Below are 24,508 nucleotides of genomic sequence, written 5' to 3'. Positions count from 1 at the left end.
TTAGGTGCACATATCATCTCATGTTGTGCCCAATATGTATACACAGGAAAAGAAATGTCTCCCTCGGTTTCTTTTTTCTGTTTAAATAATTTGCCAGTCCACGCTTCACCGAGCAGGTTTGAAAGGACATTCCAAACATGCTTCTCAAGGGCCATTGACAGTAGGTTTACTTGTGGCAGATAGGCACAGCTTTTCGCACTCCGGCCAGGAGAAATGTGCAACATACCGGTGCCCCAATATGTAACACCTTGTTACCTGTCTTTTTCATGGATACAAATGGGTTGGCAAGCAGCTCATAGGTTCAGTGTGCAGCCTTGCGGTGCTACCTCAGGCGCCGCTCTTTTTCCTCGTCTCGATGGGCTTTTGCACATGGCAGTTGGCAGCTTTATTGACTGAATGGTATGCCTGACAGTTTACTCATGCCATGTATGGTTGTTTGCAAGAAGCAAACACAAAGGGGCAATATTTAATCACTAATGCACAAGATGTTGTCGTAGGGGAGAGTGGGGTACGATGAGTCAGTGGGTCAGTCGACCCACCACCTGTATCTAGACAACCATACATTTTTGTCATGTGACTCTAAATTTAGTTTGTATTCTCATCTGCTGTTGGAGGTAGAACCATGTGGATGAAGTGGGAAGCATATTTTTTCACTTTTTTTTAGCATATCAGGTATAATCTGTCTCATATTAAGAGTAATTTATCTTAGTTTAAAAACTTATATGAGATATCCTGATGAACTGGCAGTGTGTAAAAAAGTGATTTAGCAAAAATGGGGCTCTGCTAGACTAAGCACTTTTCCAAAAATGGTGGCTGTGGGGCAAAATGAGCAAGAGCCTTGGGAGAATCTTCAGCCGGTAGTTCATGTTAACTTCATGTAGACGTGAGGGGGTAAGTGAAATATTTTATATTTAAATTAGTGTTGCATCCTACATTACATTTCATATTTTAGATGAAGCATAAGAGCAGCCATGCCACATAATTACAGAAGAAAAACAGTCATGTGCTAGAAGCCCAAGTTTTTGTGTAACTTATTGTGGATAACGTAGAAGCATTGCTCTTATTTTGCCATTTTGAACAGCATTTCCCGTACGTATGTGAAGTGTTTATTGCCATTGGCTACAAAGTTAGCGATTATATGGATATTCAGAACATTATGTGAAATGTTGGAGTTCATGTTTATAGGCTAAAAAGTTTGCTTTTATGCCAAACATACAGTTGAAAGTTTACACTGAAAGGAAAAAAACTAATAATCTATGGATGTCCCTCAAAAGAATGAAAGCTTCATTCAATTTGAGACGTCCATGTCTATTTAGTAATCCTAGAGACTTGGCAAACCATCTTCAGGTTTCAGAACTGTAGGCAAATTCGTTGTAATTTAACTCCAATAAATCTGCAGAATGGGGGATTTAAATAGTAATAATTATATTTAGAATTACACTTCAAAATCTGGTTAATACAATTGACCCTGCTAGCTGGATCAACCTACCCTCTAACATGGGGTAAATTGAGCCACAAGACCCCATATTTTGTTGTCTATTTGAGTGAGGCACACTGCTAAGGTTTCACTTGATGGCACACGTGCTGAAGTTGTGTTGTATGCATTAGTTTTATAAGTGTCTCATATTCTCTTGGCTATAGGTTGACTTAAGTAAAAAACGGCTCATCTTACCTCACTATCAAATATACTGCAAATAAACCATGAGTACGGATGTGGTTGCCATAATGCAAAGTAGAGTGCTGTAGAAAGGCTTATTCTATTTGTGATATGTCATATACCTTAATCATATTATATAACACATAACAAGAATTATTCAGGATTTTTGCCAAAAGAGGTTCAACTTTACTTACCAGGTACTAAACAGAACAATTTGTTTGTTCTATTTCAATCCATGGCAGCCAGTAATTTCCTTAATATTCTTATTCCAGGTCATTAGTTCTACTATTTTGAATTTTAATCAAGACACAGTGACTGGACACAAAGTGTTACACTTGGTATAGTGACAATGTGATGTGAAGCAGTGGGTTACCTTGCCATGGTAGAACTCAACCACTTTTATCCGACTATGTTTCGATATCCTGACTAAAAAAGGGAACCATAAACCTTATTTGCAAGTTGTCACAGGCAATCATTCCTGTATTTTGTTGCGGCTGAATGTGTACATGGAATTTTCATACCCCCCCTCCCTTCCATCAGGCACGTTGAAAAAGCATGCAGCTCTCTGGGTGAAAGGTGATGCTTTGGAGAGCACTCGTGGAGGGAAACTTCAGCATCTGCAGATGCACATATCCTCGAGGCCTCCACAGGGAGCCCATCCTCTGGGCTGCTGCCTAGGGTGGCCGGTGCATTCCACACACATCTGGAGTTTTCCAGGAGAAAAAAATCCCATCAGCCACAACTTGCCCTTGCCAGAGCTGTCTATCTGCATGCATCATAGTGGAGCCCTGGGATACAGCTATGCCCACTGCGAGCATGAGAAAGCCAACTAAATCAGACTAAATGCTTATTGGAAGTCCACCCTTTTCAAGCACTGGAGCTGTGAAATGACAAAGATGGGAAGTGTGATGGCTTGTGAAATAAGCAAAACAGACAACACCAAGGGGAAGGTCTCAGTCCCTATGGACATTACTCATGCTATTGGGTTTCTCAATGACTACTCTGAGAGAAATATAAGTTTCTTTTTTCTTTTGGATTCTTTCCCACAAGGTGTATGGTCCAGCCTTGCTTCACTGTATATGTTCGCTGTTGAGGAGGGCATCTGGCAGCTCCACAGCAAAGCAGCCTGGGCCCCATCATGTGCATGCACCCCTGGGCATATTTTCTCTCCAAACTCTCAGTGAGAAATATTTGGAAAAATAGCTCTGTCAAGTGGTGTGTTTTGCCTCGATTTCCATGGAGATTCCGAAACTTCCTGCCTTGAGCGGTTATGGAATGCGGGCCCCCACCCCCACCCTCAACCCCAACCCCGTTCCATCCTCTTTCCCTTTTCCTCATAAATCAGGCCAATGTCCTCTAATTTTAGACCTGTTTGTGTGTGCTGGAGCACAATCTCAGGGAGCCTATGTTTTCTTTCTTTTTGGGGGGCCATGGAGGGACTGCATACCTTTACTCTAATTGTCTTGACCAAGCTAAATATTCCCCATATAAAATCTAAGGTTTCCTGATAGAACCCACTGAATGTTAAATTATGGTATATTTGGTACATATGTACATGTTAGTGTGGGGGATATATGGAAAATGGTAGTGACTTGAGTGAGTGTGAATAACAAAATGAAAACAACCCAAACTAAATAAACAACACAGTATATAATTGGACTGTGTCAAAATAAGCGGTTTTCTGTAATACAACTTAAAATAACTAAAACGATGAAAATAACCCCTGTAAGGCCAAACCACTAACATAAAGTGCAGCCATTGTCCTTTGTAAAATGGAGTGGGAAAATAATTATCATGTGTCACGTCTACACCCAAACCCATTTTGCCTTGTGGCACAGACACCCGGCCACAATAGCGCTACAGTCTGGGGGGCGTTGCCACTGAGTCAACAGCAGAATGCTTCTCTTCTTCCAGACTCTCTATCCCTGTCTCCATGTCCTTCTTTTCTCTCTCTCTCTCGCTCTGTCTCTCTGTCTTTTCTTTCTATCTCTCTATGTTTCTCTTTCTGTGTCTTAGTTCCCACACAAACGCTATCAAGAGGATGAAGCCAGATGGCTGACTAAATTGTGGTTCTTCTTCCAGACTCTCAATCATTTTGTCCTTTCTTTCTTTCTTTCTTTCTTTCTTTCTTTCTTTCTCTCTTTTCTTTCTATCGCTCTAAGTTTCTCTTTCTGTCTATGTTCCCCAGCAAAATTCTATCAGGATGATGAAGTTGTGATCTGAACTGTGATCTGAAGTTAGACGTCCCATTTTGGATCTGTGGCATTCCAGGGAGCAAAAGCAGCCGCTGGTATTTAGGACACAGCGGAGGTATTAGCCGATGAGTCACTGAGCGTGTGAGGGACAGGCGTGGCGCTGGGGCACCAGGTGTGCCAATACAGGTGGATACCTGACGTCTGTCCCACTTTAAGGCATGCATTCACTAGTGCTAAGCTAACTCTCAAAGTGTTGAACTATTTGACACAGATTGCAGAAAAGAGAAAAAAAAGAGTCCTCCTCTGATCCAACCTGAGTAAACTGGGTCTGAATAAACCTCTGTTCCCTATAAAAAGGGGAATGTTAGTGTTGTTTTTCCAGGTCTGGGCAACCGCTGGTGCTATTGTGGGCTTTGCAAGTGAGGCTAAATGATGGCAGTGCCTCAGAGGCAGGCAATGAATACCTTTGGGGTGACGTTGTGCACAGCTCTGTTCTAAATTACTTGGCAACAGGCGATAGAAAGGTGTTATGTTGCTGTTTATGTATAGCCGTCGCATAACATCACAGTGATTCATGATTTGACAGAATTGCAACACACACAAAAATTGTTGACAAGAATGCTGTTTGAGGCTCTGCTATCAATACTATGTGCTTTCTAAGTGATTTTTACTAAAATCCCAAAAGATTTTCTTCACAGGCAAAAACATTGAAATTTGGAAATTTACCCCTTCCTCTGAATTTCCCAGAAATCCTCTCCTCCTGTGCCATGCATTCCATCTCCAACTAGATTTTATCAACCTGCCGATTACTATCCTCTTGGGAGTCATAACCCAGATCCACCCCTCCCCCTTCACTCAACCAGGCAGTACACGATATCCACAAGAATTCTGGTTATGTGGCTTTCACAAGCGGCCCTCGGTTGGATTGCCAAGACGACGGATGATGGCAGGAGTGGTGGCTGTCACATCTGGAGACGTTCTGTTTCTCTCCGGCATTCTCACCTCCGCTGGCGTGAACCCAGCCGCCGGTTCTCTTATATAACCCTACATGGCTCTGCATTCTTCACGCATTCAGGGGCCCAGGGCAGACCACCTCATGGATCTCCTGATGGGGCCGGAGGGCCCCTGGAGTGGGAAAGCAAGACACGCGTGGCATGTGCCTGCCTGCCTGACTCCCTGCACACACACGCGCGCACACACACACACACACACACACACACACACACACACACACACACACACACACACACACACACACACAGGAGCCTGGCCCACAGCACCGGGACCCTGGCCAAAGGTGACCATTGTTTATGTGTTTTGTCACAGAGCACTCCATGAGACTGCTTTGAGCCAGTATGCTTTTCTTGTTTCTTGTGCTCTCTCCCATCAGTGTAGTGGAAAAATGTCATGCCACTCTTCCATCTCCCAGATCAACAACCCACCACCGCCTCCGCCTCCGAGTGTGAGAATCTGGAAATATTCAAGGAGGATGGAGCATGCAAATGTCAAGAAGGTCAAATTCCCACAATGCCATGCAGCTCTGGGAATGTTTCTCCTTTCTGAGGCACTGCCCTCCGCATCCTGACCCAATTCACTTAGGTGCTGGAATTAGGCGCTTTTCATTACAGTGATGAAACCAAAGCCTCACAGGAATAGAAAAAAAAAGGCCCCAGATTGCCCAGAAAATTCCAGCCCCCCTCCATCATCTAACGCAGCCTGACCGTTTGGGAAAATGAACAGTGGTTCAGAGCAGCCGACTAAGACTGTGGACAGATAAGACAACACATTGCTCCAGATTGAGCTATTGAGGAGCATCTGGCATGTGCCTGGACAGCTGATCGGATCACAGTACCGAACACCACCGAGGACACAACCCCAGAACATGAATTTGCTCCTCTTGACTCAAACGCCCCATCCTAACACTCTGAGATCCCTTAGGGCTGTACTTCTACAATAACACGTCCATCTGGAACTCACAGTCTAATTTGCCTTTCATGATATAATGACAGAACCGCTGACCCTATTCTTCATGTAAGAGGCACAATCCCAAGAAGGGGGAAAGATGAATTGTCCTGCTTCGGTGCATTGCATGCAGACACAGCCCTCCACCTCCATCATTTTACATTCATAGTTGAGAGACTACAGTCCACATTCCAGTATGCTCCCAGAGGTTTTGAGGAATTCAACTGGGGTGAATTTATGGATAACGCCTTCTTTCAGTGGGATGTGCATCTTAGACAGAAAGACATATTTTCTTGCCCTGTTAATGAACATTGTAAACTCCGAAAAAATGTCTTGCGTAACCAGTCTGACAGTGTGCACTATCCCCTGAATTATGCCTCAATGCCTTGCATGCCTGTGTTCATATTTTCACCTCATCTCTCTCTCTTTTCTGCTCTAGCAGCTTTTCAAGTTTCAGAATCACAGACGTTGTGTTCTATATTCCTCAATCAGTCAACACCTACGTGTCTGTTACATTCTAGAAATGGACTATGGATGATTACCTAATGAGTCAGTATATGTGTATGCTGAAATGTGTATGTCATACATTTCATGTATCCTGTTAATTAAATGCTATGAAGACTAAAAAGACTTAGAGCATGAGGCATAACTTTTTATAAAATCACCCCATAAAGGTATCACATCATGACAAACCACAGCAATAGCCCAATGGAGCAATGAATTGATATATTGTTTGGATGCGTAGACAGTCATGTTCCCATGAGGGGAAAAGGATGTAACTCACAGATACAGCTACTAATTTTAATCTCTCAGGCGAAGGCTGTCATATTTCAATGTTCATACCAGAGCAAGGTATGAGAAGTATCTCTGCATTACACAAAACAGCTACTGCTTATCGCAGGGCAAGCAAAAGGATTGCACGCATCTCTAGACCATTTGCCTTGTATTCTAAAGTGTATAAGCGGTGTAAGAATATATTTTTGTTGTGGTTTTTCTGGTTTGAAAACTCTATGGCATGTATGGCCTTTGTAGACACTTGTAATGATGAGTAATTATCTTCACTTCTGTGCAAAGCCTAGAGTGGCTGTGCAATTCTTCCTCTGTGTTTTTAAGGCTCCGAGAAGCCTGTTGTATTTTTGGAGAGAACTTTACCCTGCGTGCCCACTGAAAGAGTTTACTGCCAGACAGTTACTGGCTTTGGGTTTTGCGGAAAGAAGAAAAAGTATTAAAAACGATGTATTTTTCTTTCAAGGAATCCTTCTAAATATATTCCTAGGGAATGTGATATGTGCAAAGGGGATCCAAAACATTGGAGAAAATGGTGCAGAAGTGGAATATGTGCTTAAAGTTAGGCCTGTGATGACTTGGCTGTTGAGGGGATGACCCTCAGCACCATGCATGCTCAAAAAACACATATCTGCAACCATGATGTTAAACAGCCCTAAGGTTTGTACCATTGTCATGGATGCTGTAATATTTTCATCCATGTAAACACCGCAAAGTGTTGCTGGCAAGAGCTCATTACATCACATCGTCCACAGAGATGGATCCCGCCGAGACTGGAAACTTGAATTTCTGGGAAAGTCACTGAGGCAAGGGATGTTTACACTTATCACATTTGTAGAGCAATCCAGTGGCTTTTCCATCTTCATGGAAAAATGAAAACATACTAAACAGTTATTATATATAACATCACAGCTGTAGCTGTGTTTGGCCCACATACTAAAACATCCAATACAATCAATCAATCCCATTATCTAAATAACCTCATTGATTCAGCTGTTCACCATAAGCACAATTGTCATTATTCATCCCTGTACTAACCGCAAACATAGGCATTTATGTCTATTTAGTCATTTTCTCACTCTGCCGCCTTTCACTTGTCCAGAAGACTAGAGCTGCTGCTAAGACAAGTAGTTTTCCATTAACTTGATGACAATGGCTGTAAAACCCTTATGGGTAAAACTAAAGTGGAACTTGTCTCACAAAATGCACATGATGCATCTGGGGATTCCTTGACAGAGTAAATCCAAGCATTATTTAACTGTAGGGTCACTTCTTTCAGAGTTACTGTGAAGGGAGTTTTTGGTGATTTTTTTTCCATTGGGTGTTGGTGCCGTCTGGAACCCCAGTGCAACCTCATCACATGCTTGGGCAGCACAGAGGCACCTCTATGAGCGAGTGGACAAAAATAACATATCCCCCCCCTCCAACCCCAACTCCTGTTGGAAAAATAGCTGTGGCCTGCAGGATCACACACGACGAGCCGTGGCAGAAAGGCATCCTGGGTATCTGGGTGATGTAATGTCCCCCGTGAATGTGCCGGTAACCCGATGCTGGAGCTCCGGGATTGTTGTCCGCGCTCATGCAGGCTTTTTCTGATCCATAACGGGCTGTTAGAAATCCCTGCAGCCGCTTCCCCTACAGATAACCTCCACCCCCCAACCCAACCCACCCCCCCCCCCCCCCCCCCGTCGTGGGCCTGCTGCCTCTGCTGACTTCACTGCTCTCTCTCTCTCACTGGTAATAAAAGCAACTGAGCTCTCTCTGGTTTTTATATGGGGTGAATTTCATGAGGAGATCTCAAGGTGTGAAACATGCAAAACATGTAAATACTTTCCAGTGTCTTCTGATTTAAATGTAGCTGTGCTCGCTAAACATGTAGTCCCAGTAATGCCCTTCGCAAGACCGCAATTCCTGACTTGTGTCCAGACCCATCTCACTGTCTGACTGACTTGCATAGTGTAGACGTCTGACCTCCTCTGAGAAAATGTAGCTACATTGATGCAGTGTCCACGGGTCCAAAGAAAATCATTCATAAATTGATTCCACTTGTGCACACCCATTGTGCTCACACATTAATGTCTCCATGTTCACGTACATTCTCATGAGGGGGACTCAGGTACAGGTATGATTGGCTCGCCAACCGCAACAGGGCAAAACTGAAGCAGGTTTCAGAATGCCTGCAGAAACAATTACTCACCCAGGACAGTTGTCAGTGGTGGCTTGTCAAAGTCTGTGTTATCTGGTTAGGAATTTATCATGGCAATACAGGGTGAAAACAAAAATAAACTTCTGCTTGGAATCTAACAATAGAGAAGTTTTGCAATACAGCTATAACTCATACAGGTATAACTCAGCACCATATTTCACGATATAACGATTCACTTTCGGCTTTCTTTGATTAAGTGCTAACATCACAAAATGTTTTCTGTGTACAGTCAGATAGAATAGTTTGGATATGTAGGTATGTTCACACCACTATCTGAACAGTATGGAGCAATGAGGAAAGAGTTCAACCAGGCCAGGCCAGGCCATAGCCTTTGTCCTATTATCCAGAGTCATCATAGTCCACTGATGCAATGCAGAGACTCACAGGAGAGGATCTCCGACCGGGTCTGGTTGGAATTCCTTGTATAAATATTGGTAAAGCCCCCTGGAATGAAGTCTGGACTGAAGCCAAACAGGAAACCGGAAACATTTGTTTCCCTGATCCCCATGTCCACCAACAATCACACAATTGCACCGTGAGGTATTTTTGGAAACAGGGGCCTTCATCCTTCATGCCCATGTAACTTGGGAGGCAAAAGGCCCACTTGCATTTCAGTTTATGGAATAAAAGGATTTGTTAACTGAAGGTGAAACGCAAGGTGGTAACATTTTTATTTCTTCTGATTTATCAAGCCAGAGTGGACAGACATCAATCCAAAAAATATACAGAGGAAATGCTTCGAAAAGACAAACACTGCTCATTCAAAACCCAGAAAAAAATCTATGTTTGTTGGTCATTGTGTGTGGGTGTATATCTGTAAATAATACATAAATAAAATGTGAACGTGTAATTGACTGTGAAGTGTTATAGGCCCACTGTATATTTGCCTATATTATATTATAGTGTTGCATTTTAAGTATAGATTACTATATCAGAGTAAACTAGATATTAGACATAATACTCATAATAGCCCATGTCGTTAAAGAAGACTCACAACTCAAATTACAGACTCAGATTCAGTATCACTCTCAAAGTAAGACTGCCATCTACTGGATTTACAAGTCCATTTCATTTTTACTCACGTGTAGTCTTTGCACTTTCATGTAGCCTATCCCACAAGAAGAAAATATTGCTTTGCAGTCGTATGACTACGAATTACACTTAAACGCTTAAAACTGCACCAAATTTGAACACACGTGTAATGCGCACGACACACATATGTTGTAGTAGGCTATCATTCGGTACATTTAGGGAATTAACGAATCGTTTTAGAAACCAGATTAGGCCTAATATATGCTGATGCACACCGAATTCGATCATAGTTAATACTGCCTTGGAAATGGAACTGGGAAACCGAAGACATTTCGTGCGTGTCTTTCCATGAACTAAAGATTTTGTTGAACTGTGGTGGTGTTGTTGACCAATTTCAAGCTCTTAGCTACCGTCGTAACGGGGCGGGCACGTATCCAGTTTAGGGTGTCATTGGATGCCATTGAGGAACCTGAATGTGATTGGGTCCAGGGAACCGATTATCCCTTTGCGCCCACAAGAAAACGAATAACAATTGGTTGTCTGCTTAGGCGTTCTGTTCTGTGATTGGCCATAATATTAGAGGGCTTTGTGGAGGAGTCAGCATTCTTCCGGTTTATGTGTTGACTAAAAAGACGAATGGAGAGTGACTAACTCTACGGTACTTACATTTCTTAAAATATCGGCGCAATCGCAAGCCCTTTTCATAACCGTTGTATCAATATATGTCTATCTTTTCTGTGGAACAAGCAATAACTTTAAACCTGTGAACAAGAAATGCATTATGGCATAGTGCGGTAGCTAGCTAGCTATTGTTAGCGAGTGTCGCTAACATTAGCCAAGCTGGAAAAATGTTGGTCGACGAAGTAGTTCTCATTTCAGCTGCCCTGGGAGGTCCGAATGTTGCTTTACCCGATATTATTCCTTCGCTTGTTTTCCGATTGCACATAAGCTCAGGAATGCATTTGGTTTCATGTTGCCTAGCTTGCTGCTAATAGTTCTTCCCTCGGTAGTGTTCGCTTGACGTGTGCTGCGGGCTAAATGGCTAACCGCAGAGCTAATTCAAGAAACATTGCCTTGATCGTGTCAAACAATCGCCCCTCAATCTTGATTTCTATGTGTTTCATGTATTGGCCGAAACTTCGCCCATGCTTTCCACTGCAACGTTCTATTCTTTAGCCTCAATATCGGAGATGCTGAAGTAACTAACGGTAGCTATGCTGCGTTAGTCAGCTAACTTAACGTTTCCCTCGCCTGTCAGCATAACGATAACAGTTGCCTTCGTGGGTTTCTTTTCCGAATACCATTCATTCTTTAATTTGAGGATGAGTTTGGGTGTATGTGCTCTGAAACTCACTTGCCCTATCGAGGTGCCTTGTGCGGAAAAGCTTCTTTAAAAATACTGCTGCGAGCGTTGCATAGAGCAGGATACCCCTGTGGTATCTAGCACCTTTCCAGCTAAACTTGCCTTTTAATGACGAATTTGCTGGAATCAGCCCCAAATGATAGCCTTGAACGTATAGTAATTCACCTTTATTATTCTCGCAGGTTAACGTTGTTGTTTAGAAGGAAGATGAGTTCTCAGCAGTTTCCAAGGACAACGTTGCCCTCCGCAGCTGTAGGGCAAGGCCAGGCACCTGGAGGAAACGCCAGCCTCGCGGCAGGGAACCAGCCTGGGAACCAGCCAGGTAGGTGTCGTGGAAGTTTTTGAACATGCAGTCACCAGGCAACCATATCTGCAGTACTTCTAAGCCTTACTGTCAATTGTTTGAAAACGTAGAAGTGGCAAGGATATGTGGCTAGGAACCTGAGATGCCCGATCCAGTATCATGATTATGGCTGAACCACTTCTTTGCAGCAGGTGATGATGAAGGCAGTCGAGATACTGACCGTGTCCAAGACCACTTACCAAGCAGTGGCACTGGAGGGTCCTTGTCGTTCCGTGACGAGAAGCAAGAGCCTGTGGTGGTGAGGCCCTACCCACAGGTGCAGTCCATGGGACAGCCTGCCATACTACCCCAGCATGTACCCATTCAGCCGAGCCCACCTATCTCTGTGCCTGGCCCACCTGTGCATCTGCCCCAGGGCCAGCCACCCACCTTCCCAGATGGACATGTGAAGGTAAGTGTTTCTCCAAACCCTCAGACCTCGATAACAAACTGAAGCTGTGCATGATGTAGTTGATCATGAAGCATTTCAGTATTGAATGCAAAAGTTGAGCGCTTCTCTTATGTCTCATTAGATGCTGTAAATCCTATTGTGGATTATTATATAGTCAGCAACAGTTTTTTTTTATTTTGGTGTTTGGGTGTTTGTAGGAGAGCATATGTAGTTTTATTATTAGCCTGCTAAGTTGTTTACAAGTTGTTATGCATCTCAGGCTGCCATGAAGTCACCCATGCCCAGCCGCCTCATAGCACCAGCTCCAACTGCTGGCCAAGGGCACCTTTCTGTGACCCCTAAAGTGCCCACTCACATTGCTGTTACCCTGGAGAGCAGCATTGCCCCCACCTCCTCCATCCCTGTGGCAACCATCAGTGGACAGCAAGTAAGTTGTTGATGCCTCTTAGTTTTCCTATTTCTAAAACCTCAAGCAAAGAAAGTAGAAGATATGCTATGTTTCTGGTTCTTCCTTGGCTGAGCTCAAAGTGTTCTAATGCCTACTAGCTGCTCAGTTTTATTCAGTGCTTGGTGTAATTAGCCAGTTATATCATTAAATCCAAAATACTGCAGAGGATTTTACTTTCTGGATTTCACTGAATTTTACTGCAGGCTTAGGCACGACACAACTGTTTTGTTTAAAGATTAAGAAAATGTGAGAATATATAGGTTACTTCAAGCATTTGCATTAGTTGTCTGGATGGGTTTCCTGTTTGGCTCTATCCTAAATCGGGTGTTTGTGTTAATCCCAGGGCCACTCCAGTAATCTGCACCACCTGATGGCAGCCAATGTGCAAATCATCCGCAGCAGCACCCCAGGCCTTCAAATCGGCTCACCTGCAGCCCCTCCACACACCTTCACATCCCATCTGCCCCGAGGTCAGTCTGTCCTGTCTGCAATTTAATTTACTGAAAATTAGGAGGGGGTTGTCATATCAGCAAAACGTCAGGTTTTCAAACACTAGCACAGAAGTTGCACAGTTGTCAGTTGTTCAGACTTGTCATTTAGATCTGCCGGACATTTTACAGGAGTGTTTAGATCAGTCTTTACAGAGAAAGGGGATGATTGGTTAACTAATTAAAACGATTATTTGCTGGGTGCTACAGGAGCCGCTGCAGCAGCTGTTATGTCGAGCACCAAAGGACCCACAGTGCTGAGGCCAGCGTCCGGAACCAGTGCAGGCCCTGGCCAGCCAGGTGCAGTCCAGCACATCATCCACCAGTCCATCCAGGTAAGCCAGCCGTCCCATTCAGCAGAGAGTGCAAAGGACTTTGCATCACATTTGTATGACATCTGACAGGTTTTCCATGTACTGTTAGTATACTTGGGTGAAGGATACCTCAGCCCTATGCTTTTAAATCTGTAAATTTCTCAATTGTATTTTGTAACTGTTAGCCTCATACCACTAGAACAGTGTTTTGATAGAAATACTTTGTCTGAGGAAGGGCCCGTGTACTGGTGGCTCTCAGTATGCCATCTTCAGCCATACTTATGCCCCGTAGATTAAGGTGGCTCCAAGTATGGCCTTTTTAGCTATACACATGCAGTTGATGCAGGCTCTAAGTATGCCAAAATCCAAAAATGTCAAAATGTAGTAATTGGCACACTAGCATTGTTTATTTGTTTGTTTAGCTTGACCTCTCCTCCTTGCCTCCACAGTCGCGCCCAGCAGTGACCACCTCCACAGCTGTGATGCCCACTGTGGTGGCCCCCATCTCGGCTAACAGGACCCAGTCTCCTATCATCAGCCCGGTGGTCACACACAGCTCCACAGATATGATCCATGGGTGAGTCTTCTGTCCCTTCTGAGCCTTCTGTCTTATTCACTGTCAAATCAGACCCAGTTATAAAATGTATGTACAGGAAAGATACAGTGAAGGCATATGTTGAATCTGTTTTTTTTGTGTTCCACCATCTAAGCTGTAAAAGTGTATGTTATACTTTCCATTGTCAGAGAATGCAGCTAATGAACTTCATCTTCATGTTGTGTATTGTAAGCATAATTGCGTTGCAGGAAAATTAAATGATCGTTTTTTTAAACAAAGTAATTAAAGAATATGCATGCCAACATGATGAATTTAAACAGCTCATTCAACCCCATTTCACAGCGGTATGCTGTTTTAATGATTAGTGAAAAGTTTATTTACTGATAACGCTGGCAATTACGTGCAATATTACTCTCATACTCACATACTTTCTTTTTTCTTCTTTAGTATACCTCTGCTACTTAGCTTAATTCTAGTAACCTACTTGCTACCTCTTCCTGCAGTGTCATATTAGCCAAATACAATCCACCGTTCATTCAATAGGTTTTACATGAAGGCTATTTATGACAGATAGGCCTACAACTGTTTTCAGCCAGCTGTTTTTGCGTTATTTTATGTTCTGTAGGACAATATCTGAATAAGCCTATATGCCTTAAAGTATATGTCAATTTAGACATGGGCCTAAATACTGAGGCCTGTGAAAATTCACCCCTTTAAACTTCATTCTGTAGGAGGCCAGGACTGACCCTTCACCAGCCCCCTCCGGCCACCATCAGCATCCAGAGGCCAGCCACACCCCGAGACACGGCCACTCGCATCACCCTCCCCTCCCACCCTGCCATTGGAGCCCAGAAACCACAGCCCCCTCACACTGTCACTCAGGTAAGAGACGTCTCCCCACCCATCATTCAGTGCTTTAGTTTCAGTGCTTTCCATTGGGATCGTCATATTTGCATCACTCTCTCTTTTGGTTTCCATTTATTGTGGTGCTGTTGTTTTTTTTAAACACCTCTCTACAGAAGCCTATTTTTAGTACAGTGACTCCTGCTGCAACTGTGGCTCCAATACTTGCCAGCAACACTGTGCCATCAACAACCGCTGGAGGTGAGGGATGATGAGAATAAATGCATTTGCTGTGCATATCTAGAACTACAAAACCCCTTTTAACTGTCTTTGTCTTTGAGTTGGTTCTGCTCGCATTGGTGCAGTGTGAATATAGTTAGTCCCACCAACATGTGTTTCTGTTTGGGTTTTCTCTGCTAGGTTCTGTTCCACACACGCAGATGACCAGCAACACCATTGTCACCATGACGATGCCCTCTCACTCCTCCCATGCCACAGCGGTCACTACCTCTGCCATCCCCGTGGGTGAGTGTGTCCGTCAAATCTCCCAAAGGTTAACACCGATCCAAATCTGTCACTGAAAATTGATAAACTTATAATTTGTCACTTTTTGTTTTTAGCCAAAGTGGTGCCCCAGCCCATCGCTCACACCTCCCCCCGTATCCAGGCAGACTATTCCGGCGAGAGGACCAACCTCATCCCCATCCCAGGGCATCGCCCCTCTCCCAATCCTGTTGCCATGGAGCCACGTAGTGACAACAGGCATGCCCTTTTCATCCCGGATTGAAGTGTTTTTACAGACTTTGTGATGGCTTTTGGTTTCTGTAGTCTTTCATGTCTGCTGCTTTTGTTAGGCTGCATGGGTATAATCCTGAATCCAGGTGTCTAATCTGAAACGTGAAACTGCTCTCTCTCTCTCTCTCCTCCTTTTAGGCCCTCTGTGCCAGTGCAGTTCCAATACTTTCTGCCCACCTACTCGTCGTCTCCGTACCCTCTGACACACACCTACACTCCCATCACCAGCTCTGTGTCCACCATCCGCCAATACCCAGGTATATATACCCACGCATCACAAGAGCCCATCAAGCATGCCTAAGGAATGCCTTAAGAAGACGCTGTCCAAAATGACAGTCTGTCAGTAATTGGTCACAGTCATATTGTTTTTTTAAAATAAAATCATATCAACTGTAGTGTGTGTGGTTAAAGTGTAAAGCGTTGACTAATTAGAAATGGATTGCTTTGAAGCTTTTTGGTGTGGTGTGTGTGAGTGCAAGATGGTCTGTAATGTTCTGTCCCTGATCCAAGAACAGCCATGCCTAACCTCTACTCCTTTGCTCCCCAGTCACCCCCCAGGCCCCCAGCTCAGGCATGCCCACTCAAGGGGGTGTGGGTGTGGCCACCACTGTGCACCTCAATCCCATGCAGCTGATGGCCGTCGACCGCATCGGCCTACAGTCGGCCCAGATCAGCACCCAGAGCCTCCAGCCCGCCTCCATGGCTGCCCAGGGCATGCAGTCCGCACCAATAGGTGTGCAGGGCCTGCACGCCACTGCACCAATCAGCACGCAGGGCATCCAGCAAGCACCAATAGCAACACAGCAGCCGCAGCCAGAGAAACCACCAGGTAAGACGCCAGAGAATTGGGGTTATTGATCTTGTGTTGGGGATACTGTTAGAAACGGGATGTTTTCTTATAACATAAAGTGTAGAGTTGTAATGCTATTTATTGGAGGATGGTGTTAAATGGAGTATAGGGGTTGAATGGATAACGAGACCACAGTGCTTATTGAGGTAGGAAATACAGGATGTAAAAAAAAAAGTATGTTTCACCTGAACCTCTGAACCGTCTTGTTCTAGGAGTGGTACTGGCCGACAGCTCCACCTTTGTCACCAATCCCATCGGCAGCACGTTCGGCTCCACCCAGCCCGTCACCACCGTGGTGCAGACCCACCCCCAGGGCCCGGGCTCGGGAGTGCCCACGCTCGGTTCTTCCCCCAGGCCCAGCATCCTCCGCAAGAAACCGGCCAACGAGGGGTGAGTTTGGCCTCCAGCAGAGGTTCATCTCAGCAGTGTTCCAATTCTGTTATCTGTGCACACTGGTGGATAGGGTCTCTACCAATAGCAGAAGAGATTCAAGACGATTCAAGACAGAAACCAGTGCCATTGTAGAGGAACTCAGTGACCCCCATATGGTCCTTTTAGTATTAGTCACGCTGTTGCTGTTTATGTAAGGCATACTAGAGACCGGAGAGATCACAGTGTTGCCTCTGGGAAAAGGGGTGATGAGCTTCATCAGTAGAGTTGAAGTAGTGTGGCCATGGCCTCCGTCAGCAGGAAAAGATGAAGTGCAGTAGCTTTAACTGGGGAAAGTGAAAATCTAGACGGGAGCCCCTCAGGGGTGGACAAATGATATTCATTACACAGCCACGAGGCCAAGTGTGCACGCTCTCCCAAGGACAGGGTCAAATTCATTTGCGTCGCTGCACAGTATGTAAGGAAACTACAGCTGTGCTGTGTTCAGCTAAATATCACGACCGGGCAGTCTTCTTTTCAGCGATCAGACTAAGAGGTAGTACCCTCAAGTTCCCAGTGTATGTTTTGTGTTCGATACGAAACAAACTAAAATCAAGTATTAAATGAAAAGGAACCACTGGGCAACACTGGGTCACTTGCTTGTATGTATCATAACAGTGGCCAAGCAATGCCCCCTCTCCGTGTGGAGGCTATATATTAATTGAGGTCATAATTGTTGATACAATAATTAAAGTAAGAATATCTCGTAAAAAATGAATGGTGCTAGTTGATTGGTTCATTACCCAAGATTTGTCAAGCAGTCTGAACAAGTCTGTCAGCTCTGTGGAGGGATTTGTCAACCATTTGCTCAGAGAGCCCCACATGTAGGCAGCAAGCTTGGGCTAGAGCTCTCACAGCTGGCTGTGTGTCTCACCTGGGGCCCTGTGTTTCCAGAGCCGTGCGTAAGAACCTGATAGCGGCCCAGGCAGGGGAGCCGGGCCCTGGCCGAATGGAGAGCGCCGTCAGGGGGGTACCGGGGTCCCCGCGACCGGCTGGGTAAGCCTTCCACCACCGGCTGCATGAGTAGAGACTCCTCATAGTGGTGGACAGCCTAATGCACTTCCTAGATGGGGTCTGGGTTTGTTTGTGTGTTTTGTTTTCTTTGGCAGTATGTTTCCTGATCATTTTTGTCCCATAAAGGAGCATGCTCACCACTACATTTCTCTCTTAATTCTTGAAAAATCATGGATCTGTTTGAGCCTTGATCTCCTGGGAGCACTCTACATGCATGCTAGTCCTTGCCATCGCTTATTTACATTTTTTTCTGTAGAGGCAAATCTAACTGTTGACAATCAAATAGCAAATCAGAATGTTGCGAGCATTGTTTATAAGCATTGTTTGTTTGTGCAGGGTGAAGCCCAAATCCGACATGCACGTTGCCATGGCTACCCCGGTGATGGCCGCCGTGGAGGCATTGCCCGCCCACGCCGGAGAGCAGCAGCAGCAGCAGCCCCTCCCCACTCAGGCCCAGCACCTATCGCAGGCCATCCCCACGCTGCTGGCCCCACCCGTGCCCCCGCCCCCCTCCCAGCCTACGGCGGTGCTCTCCGCTCTCCCGGCGGCCATGGCGGTCACGCCCTCCGTCCCTGCCTCCATGGCTAACGCCGTGGCCTCCCCCACCCAGCCGGCGGCCAGTGGAACGGCTGTGTGTGCAGTCAGCTCCACCTGCCCCGAGCTCAAGGTTAAACAGGAGGTGGAAACCATGGACACCTCACAGCCAGGTATGCAAGCTGTTTCATCTAGCCTTCCTGTTATCGGTGGTGGCCTGCTACGAGACTGGATGTTCTAATCTCAGGCATATAGACATACACGTCACTGGGGTTGTCTTTTGATTCTCTTCCATTCTTTCCTCCTTTTTGTCCCTTCTCTTCCCTTTCTGACTTTTCTCTCCCCCCCTTCCTTCCTATATTCCATTTGTCCACCCTGTTCTTCTCCAGCAGTGTCCAGTGTGACCTCCACGCCCGGCCCCGCTCCAGCCCTCTCCTCCTCCCAAGGCCAACTCACCCTGAGCGCCCCTTCCCAGCCTGGGGACCTGCTGCCCGGAGCCTCCCCAAGGAAGAAGCCCCGCAAGCAGCAGCACGTCATCTCCACTGAGGAGAGCGAGATGATGGAGACCAACAGCACAGACGAGGAGAAGGTGGGGGGCAGGACCATGGGTGGCCGGTCGGACCGACACGAGTCTCCACCCAGGGAGTATGTGGGTAAGTCCTGACTTCGAGTGGTAGAGGGTAATGCCTAATACTGTTGACCCCCCCTTTCATGATTATTACACCCAGATGTTTTGATGATCAGATTTAAGTTTTATTTTGGAGGGGGGTTGAATCCAAAGAAATCAACCTACAAACTATTCACAAATCTGATGAGCTCCAGTGTTAAGCAAAGTAACACTTCAAAAACTGAATCTCTGAAAAAGGATAGAAAATAAACATGTGGTCAGTCAGAATCATCAGTTATGGGTTCCCCCTCCAAGTCTGACTGATTTTTCTTGTTGTCCTTCTTCTCTCAGATGAGGAGGGGGTGCGTTACGTACCCAAACGCATCCGCCCCCCCATTACTCTGCTGAGCCACTACCGCAACCCCTGGAGAGCTGCCTACCACCACTTCCAGAGGTACAGCGACATCCGGGTCAAAGGTCGGTATCCTAGCAACACAACTGAATACTATTTCCCTGTAGCTGATGACTGTCTGTTTTCTTTCAGTACTATGACTGCAGGGGGGTAGTGAGGTTTCTGTTAACTGGACTGGTTTATGGGTGGTATTGTGCTGACGTTTCCTTTGCCTTTGTGGTGCAGACGAGAAGAAGGGCTCTCTGCAGGACATGGCCAATCAGAGAGGAGTGGTGTGCAGAGCCCAGGGCTGGAAGATCCACCTGTGTGCTGCTCAGCTCATGCAGCTGGTGAGAACACACCCCCAGAACTATATCCATCCCACACATGGAGACACACACACACACCCAGAATTAGACCCATCCCACACATGCATACCATACCACACACACACACACACATCACATGTGCACCAACAGTTAATTTGTCATCCTAGCACATAGCACTATTCTGGTAAGCTGCTAGCTATTACAGGTACTTCAGTATTGCTGCTATTTTGCTAACAGTCACTGGGCACAAACATTCTATGTTGTAATATCCATTTTTTCTATGAAATAGAATCATGTCAGTGGCACAACTAATGAAGAATCCATTCATAACAGGCATTAAGTATTAGACTGTGTTGTTATTTTTAACATGGTTCACTGTTGAAATGATGCCCATCTTTTCATGTTCGTGTCACCCCAGTCAAGTCTAGAGCATGATGTGTACAGCCGGCTGACCAGCCTGCAAGAGGGCCTTATCCCAAAGAAGAGGGCAGGAGCCGACGACGAGCTGCACCGCATCAATGAGCTCATACAGGTACGTGTACACACACACACACACACAGAGAGCACCCATGTCAAAGGGCATTATTTTAAGGGTTCAGCAGACACTTGACAAACATCCCAGCATGCCTTGCTCTGCTCACACCTCTTTCCTTGATGCCAGGGTAACATGCAGCGCTGTAAGCTGGTGATGGACCAGGTGACGGAGGCGCGGGACACCATGATGAAGGTGCTGGACCACAAGGAGCGCGTGCTCAAGCTGCTCAACAAGAACGGCACCACCAAGAAGAGCTCCAAGCTCAAGCGCAAGGAGAGGGCCTAGAGACTGAACTAGCCCCCCCCCTCCCCCCAAAAAAAAAATGCCCTCTACTTCCCTCTGAGGGACTTAAAAAGACCTAAAGACTAATCCTTCTCATCCCTCCAGTTTCCCCACCTCCTTCCTGAGGGCCTAAAGACTTAACCCCCCCACCACCACACACACATACACGCACACGCACACACAAATGCAAGCTCTTCGGCTGTTTGATCTATTCTCAAGTTTTCACAAAATCATCCACCCTCAGTGAGAGTCATACACTCTAGATTAACAAACGAAGAAGACCCAGACTTACTTATGTGATTTAGCCTTTTCTGTCTTCGGCAGTTTTCCTCAGTCCAGTTAAAGAATACATATGGGGCCTTGAATTTCTTTCTTTTTTCTTTCTTTGGACATCTGAAATGAGATTCAACTGAGAATGCTATACACAATAGCTGACAGTATTTGCTTTCACCTTCTTTTTTTATATTATTCTCAAATTGTCCCGAGTTCTGGAGTCCATTGAAGAGTTTGTGGTCTTTGTGTGGCCTATGGTTGACTGGTAGTAGTAGTAGTAGTAGTAGTAGTAGTAGCAGCACTGTTTGATTTAGTGTACGTCTGTCCATCTTGCCTTTGATGACAAACGACTTCTGGAAGGCTGCTCTAGTTGGTGAGGCCAGTTTTTAATTGTCATCTTTCTGTCACCAAAGACGATCACCTTAAATCACGTGTAGCAGCTGAAACCTTTTCCTCCCAGAAATGATCCAGCACTGGCCTGAGCACTGATCAGGATGGTCTTTAAAGAAGCCAAGACCAACCTGGACATCCATGCTTTTACACTTGAGACACACACACACACACACACACTCTTATCCTCCTCCCGGTCACCATTTGTTACACACTCACAAGTAAAAGAACTGTATACTAAATGAGGGTGACCGACACTAAACCTAATAGTGCCCTTTTCATGGTTTTGGTGCCTTTAATGATCAAGTATACTTAGAACATCATGAGTGTTCTGTGTGTGTTTTATACATGAGAAGCACGTCTGTGTGATTTATTTCTTTCTTTTTTATTTTCCTTTTCTCTTTTCTTTTTTGTCTTTGTTTTAAAGCCCCACAGACCATGTACATGTGTGGGCTTGTCTGCACACCTGTTCACTCTTATCCATGTTGTGCTATCACACCAGTCCTTACAGGTCGACTGTGTGCTAGACAGGAAATAATGAACATACACACGGCCCTCTCCAAACACCTATGTAGTGATGCTAGTCTTTCTTTTTTTTTTTTTTTTTCTTTTTTTTTTTTAACCGTTGGTTAATTATTTGTTTGTTTGTTTGCAAGGGGAAGATGCTTTTAAAAATATCTAGCCTGACTCGGGAGCATCATGGAGCAGTTTGAGAAGAGTACAAAACTGGGTGACAGAAATGTACTTGAAGTGCGATGTACTTGTGTAATAAAAGAATGTGAGAATTTTGAAGATTTATGTTTAAAGAAAATTTGAGGAAGGAAAAAAAAAAATAACAAAAAATACAGTGAAACAGATTGTTGTGTAAATGAAAAGTGACTGTACACTCTTAGATTTTTGTTTCCTTTTTTTTTTATATATATAATATGTTTAGTTTTTTTGTACGCAGAGAGGCAGTTAGCTGTGCTCCATAGATGTGGCTCTTGTTTTGCAAGTTTTAAGCGCTGAAGTTTGTGTGTTGAAAAGAGCCTGGTGAAAAATAATTCGGCTCCATTTTGTACATTTCCTTCATGTCTGTATATTATTATGTGCTTATGCAGTAAAATACTGTACATTTATGCCACCAACTGCAGATTTTATTTATAGCCCCTAGGACTTTTTTGAGAGACTTTTTAAGTGGTTGCCTGGACTTGCATACGGTGTCTTGCATCTAGCTGTTACACAGGTCAAAGTAGCGTACAGTCATCGATTTGACCATTTCAAACTGTACAGAGAAAGTACAAATATTTACCTCGTCCTTGGAGATGCCCCCAATAAATCTGTACAATATTCATTCTCTTTGCTGCAGTTAGCAGGTGGTTCTCAATTTGCTTTTGAGCCATTCAACAACAGCAAGAATGGCACAGTGAGTGAAATCCTGAGTCATAACCCAACACACAGATGGGATTCTATTTAATTCTATTGGGGGGGGCATTTGTTGTTGTGAAAATCGTATTTACATATTCATCTTTCTAGGTCCTTTGGTCCTAGGAGTAGGCTTGGTCAGCAAGGATCTGGTGTTTAGGCGAGTTTAAGATAAAGACCTTACTTTACAAGGCGTGGTAGACAAAGTGAACAGCATTGCAGGCCTGGCCCCTGCGGACAGACTGCTGGATGGAGAAGGAGGCCGGGTGCTGTCATGAGCGATGAACCCCGTGCGGCAACGTGGAATGATGAAGGTGAGGGTTAAACATTTTTGGCTGTTCTAGATTGGGTTATGTAAACGATACGAAAAGAAAGATCTGGGAAAAGCTTCAGTTCCACATTCTTATTTAGGGTGTAGACGCTTCTGATTATAAATGAAGAAGATAAAGATTTAGGATGTAAGTTGTCTTCCTTAACATTCTCGAATTCAACATTTGGCGCGTCAGGCTAGGTAACGCGAGGTTCAAGAGGACCTCAGAAGTTGGTTGAATTAACATCCGAATTAGTTTCTTCTTTGGCCGTGATTGTTAGTGTTAAGTTAAATTACTGTGTTAGCAAGGCTCATCTACTCATTACTTGAATACGTTGATTTTGGGTTATATTTGAAGTACCTCAGTTTTCCTTATCATGTGTATTTGCGTAGCGTAGAGACTATGTACTACACAAATCCGCAATATAGTAGTATTTGAAAGCACCCGTAAGCTAATGTGTAATTAGTATAATTATTCATGCTTACAGGCTCCATCTGACACATTGGTTCAAATTGATTTAGGCCTATACACAGATACCTGGTGCTGCAGTATGGATAAAATCCACATTCAATTAAAACAATTGTTTGATAAGAAAAAACAACACAGCAAGTGTAAGGTTCTATCTACTCAACATTTAGCACCTTCTTTTAATACACACAAATGCATAGTGCATGATTCCAATGCTATATAATACGTCCAGCATATAGCATGTGTACTGCAAAATGTCAAGCAATAAATGTCAAGTAATAAATGTTTTGGTTAAAGCAAAATTATTTCCAGGACAACTTCACATGTCAACAACAAGGGAGGGCTCCAGCCACACCTCATGTCATTCAGCCGTTAACCTTTCCTCGGTGTTGAAATTTATGGAAGAGTCAGGAGTGTTAGAAATGACCAAATACCTAACTCCACCTGAAACAACCTGAGAGCAACATACAGAATTTTACAAGGATGAGGCCATAATTCTTAGATTTTCAGATTGTCTTAAATTTGATCTTATGGCAGGTCTACTTAAAATAGAAATTACAGTGATTTTGTTTTAGTAATGACTATCCATCTTACATCATAAGAATATGTGTTACTATTACACTGTTACTGATAAATAGTTCTGATAAGGGCCATCCCCCACTTCCTTGGAAAGAAGCTTTCCATGGAGTTCAAATTCCTCTAGCCCAACTCAACCAGTGACCACAGACAGAAATTGAAACGTGTGCTTCTCAGTAGTCTAAGCATACTATGGGTAATTGATATCATTACATACTTTGTGACAATAACTGAGATGACTTAAAATTCTCTGTGATAAGGTGTCGCTGTTCATGCTGTCTTGTGCCAGTGACAGTAATACTGTCAAAATATAAATTATATGTCAGATAACTAAAAATATCTTGTAGATTGGGTTTGTATCTTTGAATAATGCCCCCAGAGAAGGAAGGCACTTTACATTTCACTTAACTGACTTTATTGTTTCCCTGTCTGGAAAAGGAACTCCATAGGAAGATTTGGTTGGTTTAAGTAAGGTGTGATCTGCAGTATAGTTCTGGTAAGAACACACCTGTAGGTAGGACAGATGAGCTCTCTGTGCACTATCGGGCATTTACAGTTTTATTACCTAACAGCAATCAGTCAGGCCAGCCTGGACTTTTTATATACCTCCATGACGTAGGAGTCCAAAGGCCTTGGTTGGTTATTCAGTGTGTTGATATTTTGCATAAAATGCCACAGAAGCATGCAGGCGTCTTGTAGCGAAGAGAGAGTGTGG

At 44.4% G+C, this 24,508-nt stretch overlaps 1 protein-coding gene across 3 annotated transcripts; it reads left to right on the top strand.

Moving 5' to 3' along the window:
- Positions 1-10,387: 10,387 nt before the first annotated feature.
- On the top strand, positions 10,388-22,157 carry sap130a (Sin3A-associated protein a). 3 transcript variants are annotated; one of them, XM_031575523.2, is made up of 21 exons: positions 10,388-10,496; positions 11,384-11,523; positions 11,697-11,956; positions 12,216-12,383; positions 12,748-12,874; positions 13,103-13,227; positions 13,656-13,783; positions 14,494-14,644; positions 14,782-14,866; positions 15,026-15,130; positions 15,226-15,367; positions 15,539-15,657; positions 15,948-16,229; positions 16,463-16,640; positions 17,574-17,675; positions 18,030-18,400; positions 18,617-18,880; positions 19,186-19,311; positions 19,472-19,575; positions 19,973-20,086; positions 20,216-22,157. In XM_031575523.2, the coding sequence occupies exons 2-21, from the start codon at positions 11,409-11,411 to the stop codon at positions 20,372-20,374; spliced, it is 3,225 nt and encodes a 1,074-aa protein (XP_031431383.1). In that variant the 5' UTR covers positions 10,388-10,496; positions 11,384-11,408; the 3' UTR covers positions 20,375-22,157. The 3 variants fall into 3 exon arrangements, with proteins under 3 accessions (XP_031431383.1, XP_031431382.1, XP_012680791.2); XM_031575522.2 differs by having other exon boundaries at positions 11,694-11,956; positions 18,620-18,880; XM_012825337.3 differs by having other exon boundaries at positions 11,694-11,956.
- The last annotated feature ends 2,351 nt before the right edge of the window (positions 22,158-24,508 follow it).

This window comes from Clupea harengus, chromosome 10 (genome assembly GCF_900700415.2).
Source record: "Clupea harengus chromosome 10, Ch_v2.0.2, whole genome shotgun sequence".
Taxonomy (NCBI): Eukaryota; Metazoa; Chordata; class Actinopteri; order Clupeiformes; family Clupeidae; genus Clupea; species Clupea harengus.
This window is presented reverse-complemented; position numbering and strand designations above follow the sequence as displayed.

Coding starts and splice junctions, on each gene's coding strand:
- sap130a (XM_012825337.3), top strand. CDS start 11,409: ATGAGTTCTCAGCAGTTTCCAAGGACAACGTTGCCCTCCGCAGCTGTA. Junction 12,384..12,747: donor CAACCATCAGTGGACAGCAA/GTAAGTTGTTGA, acceptor TGTTAATCCCAG/GGCCACTCCAGTAATCTGCA. Junction 14,645..14,781: donor CCCCTCACACTGTCACTCAG/GTAAGAGACGTC, acceptor ACCTCTCTACAG/AAGCCTATTTTTAGTACAGT.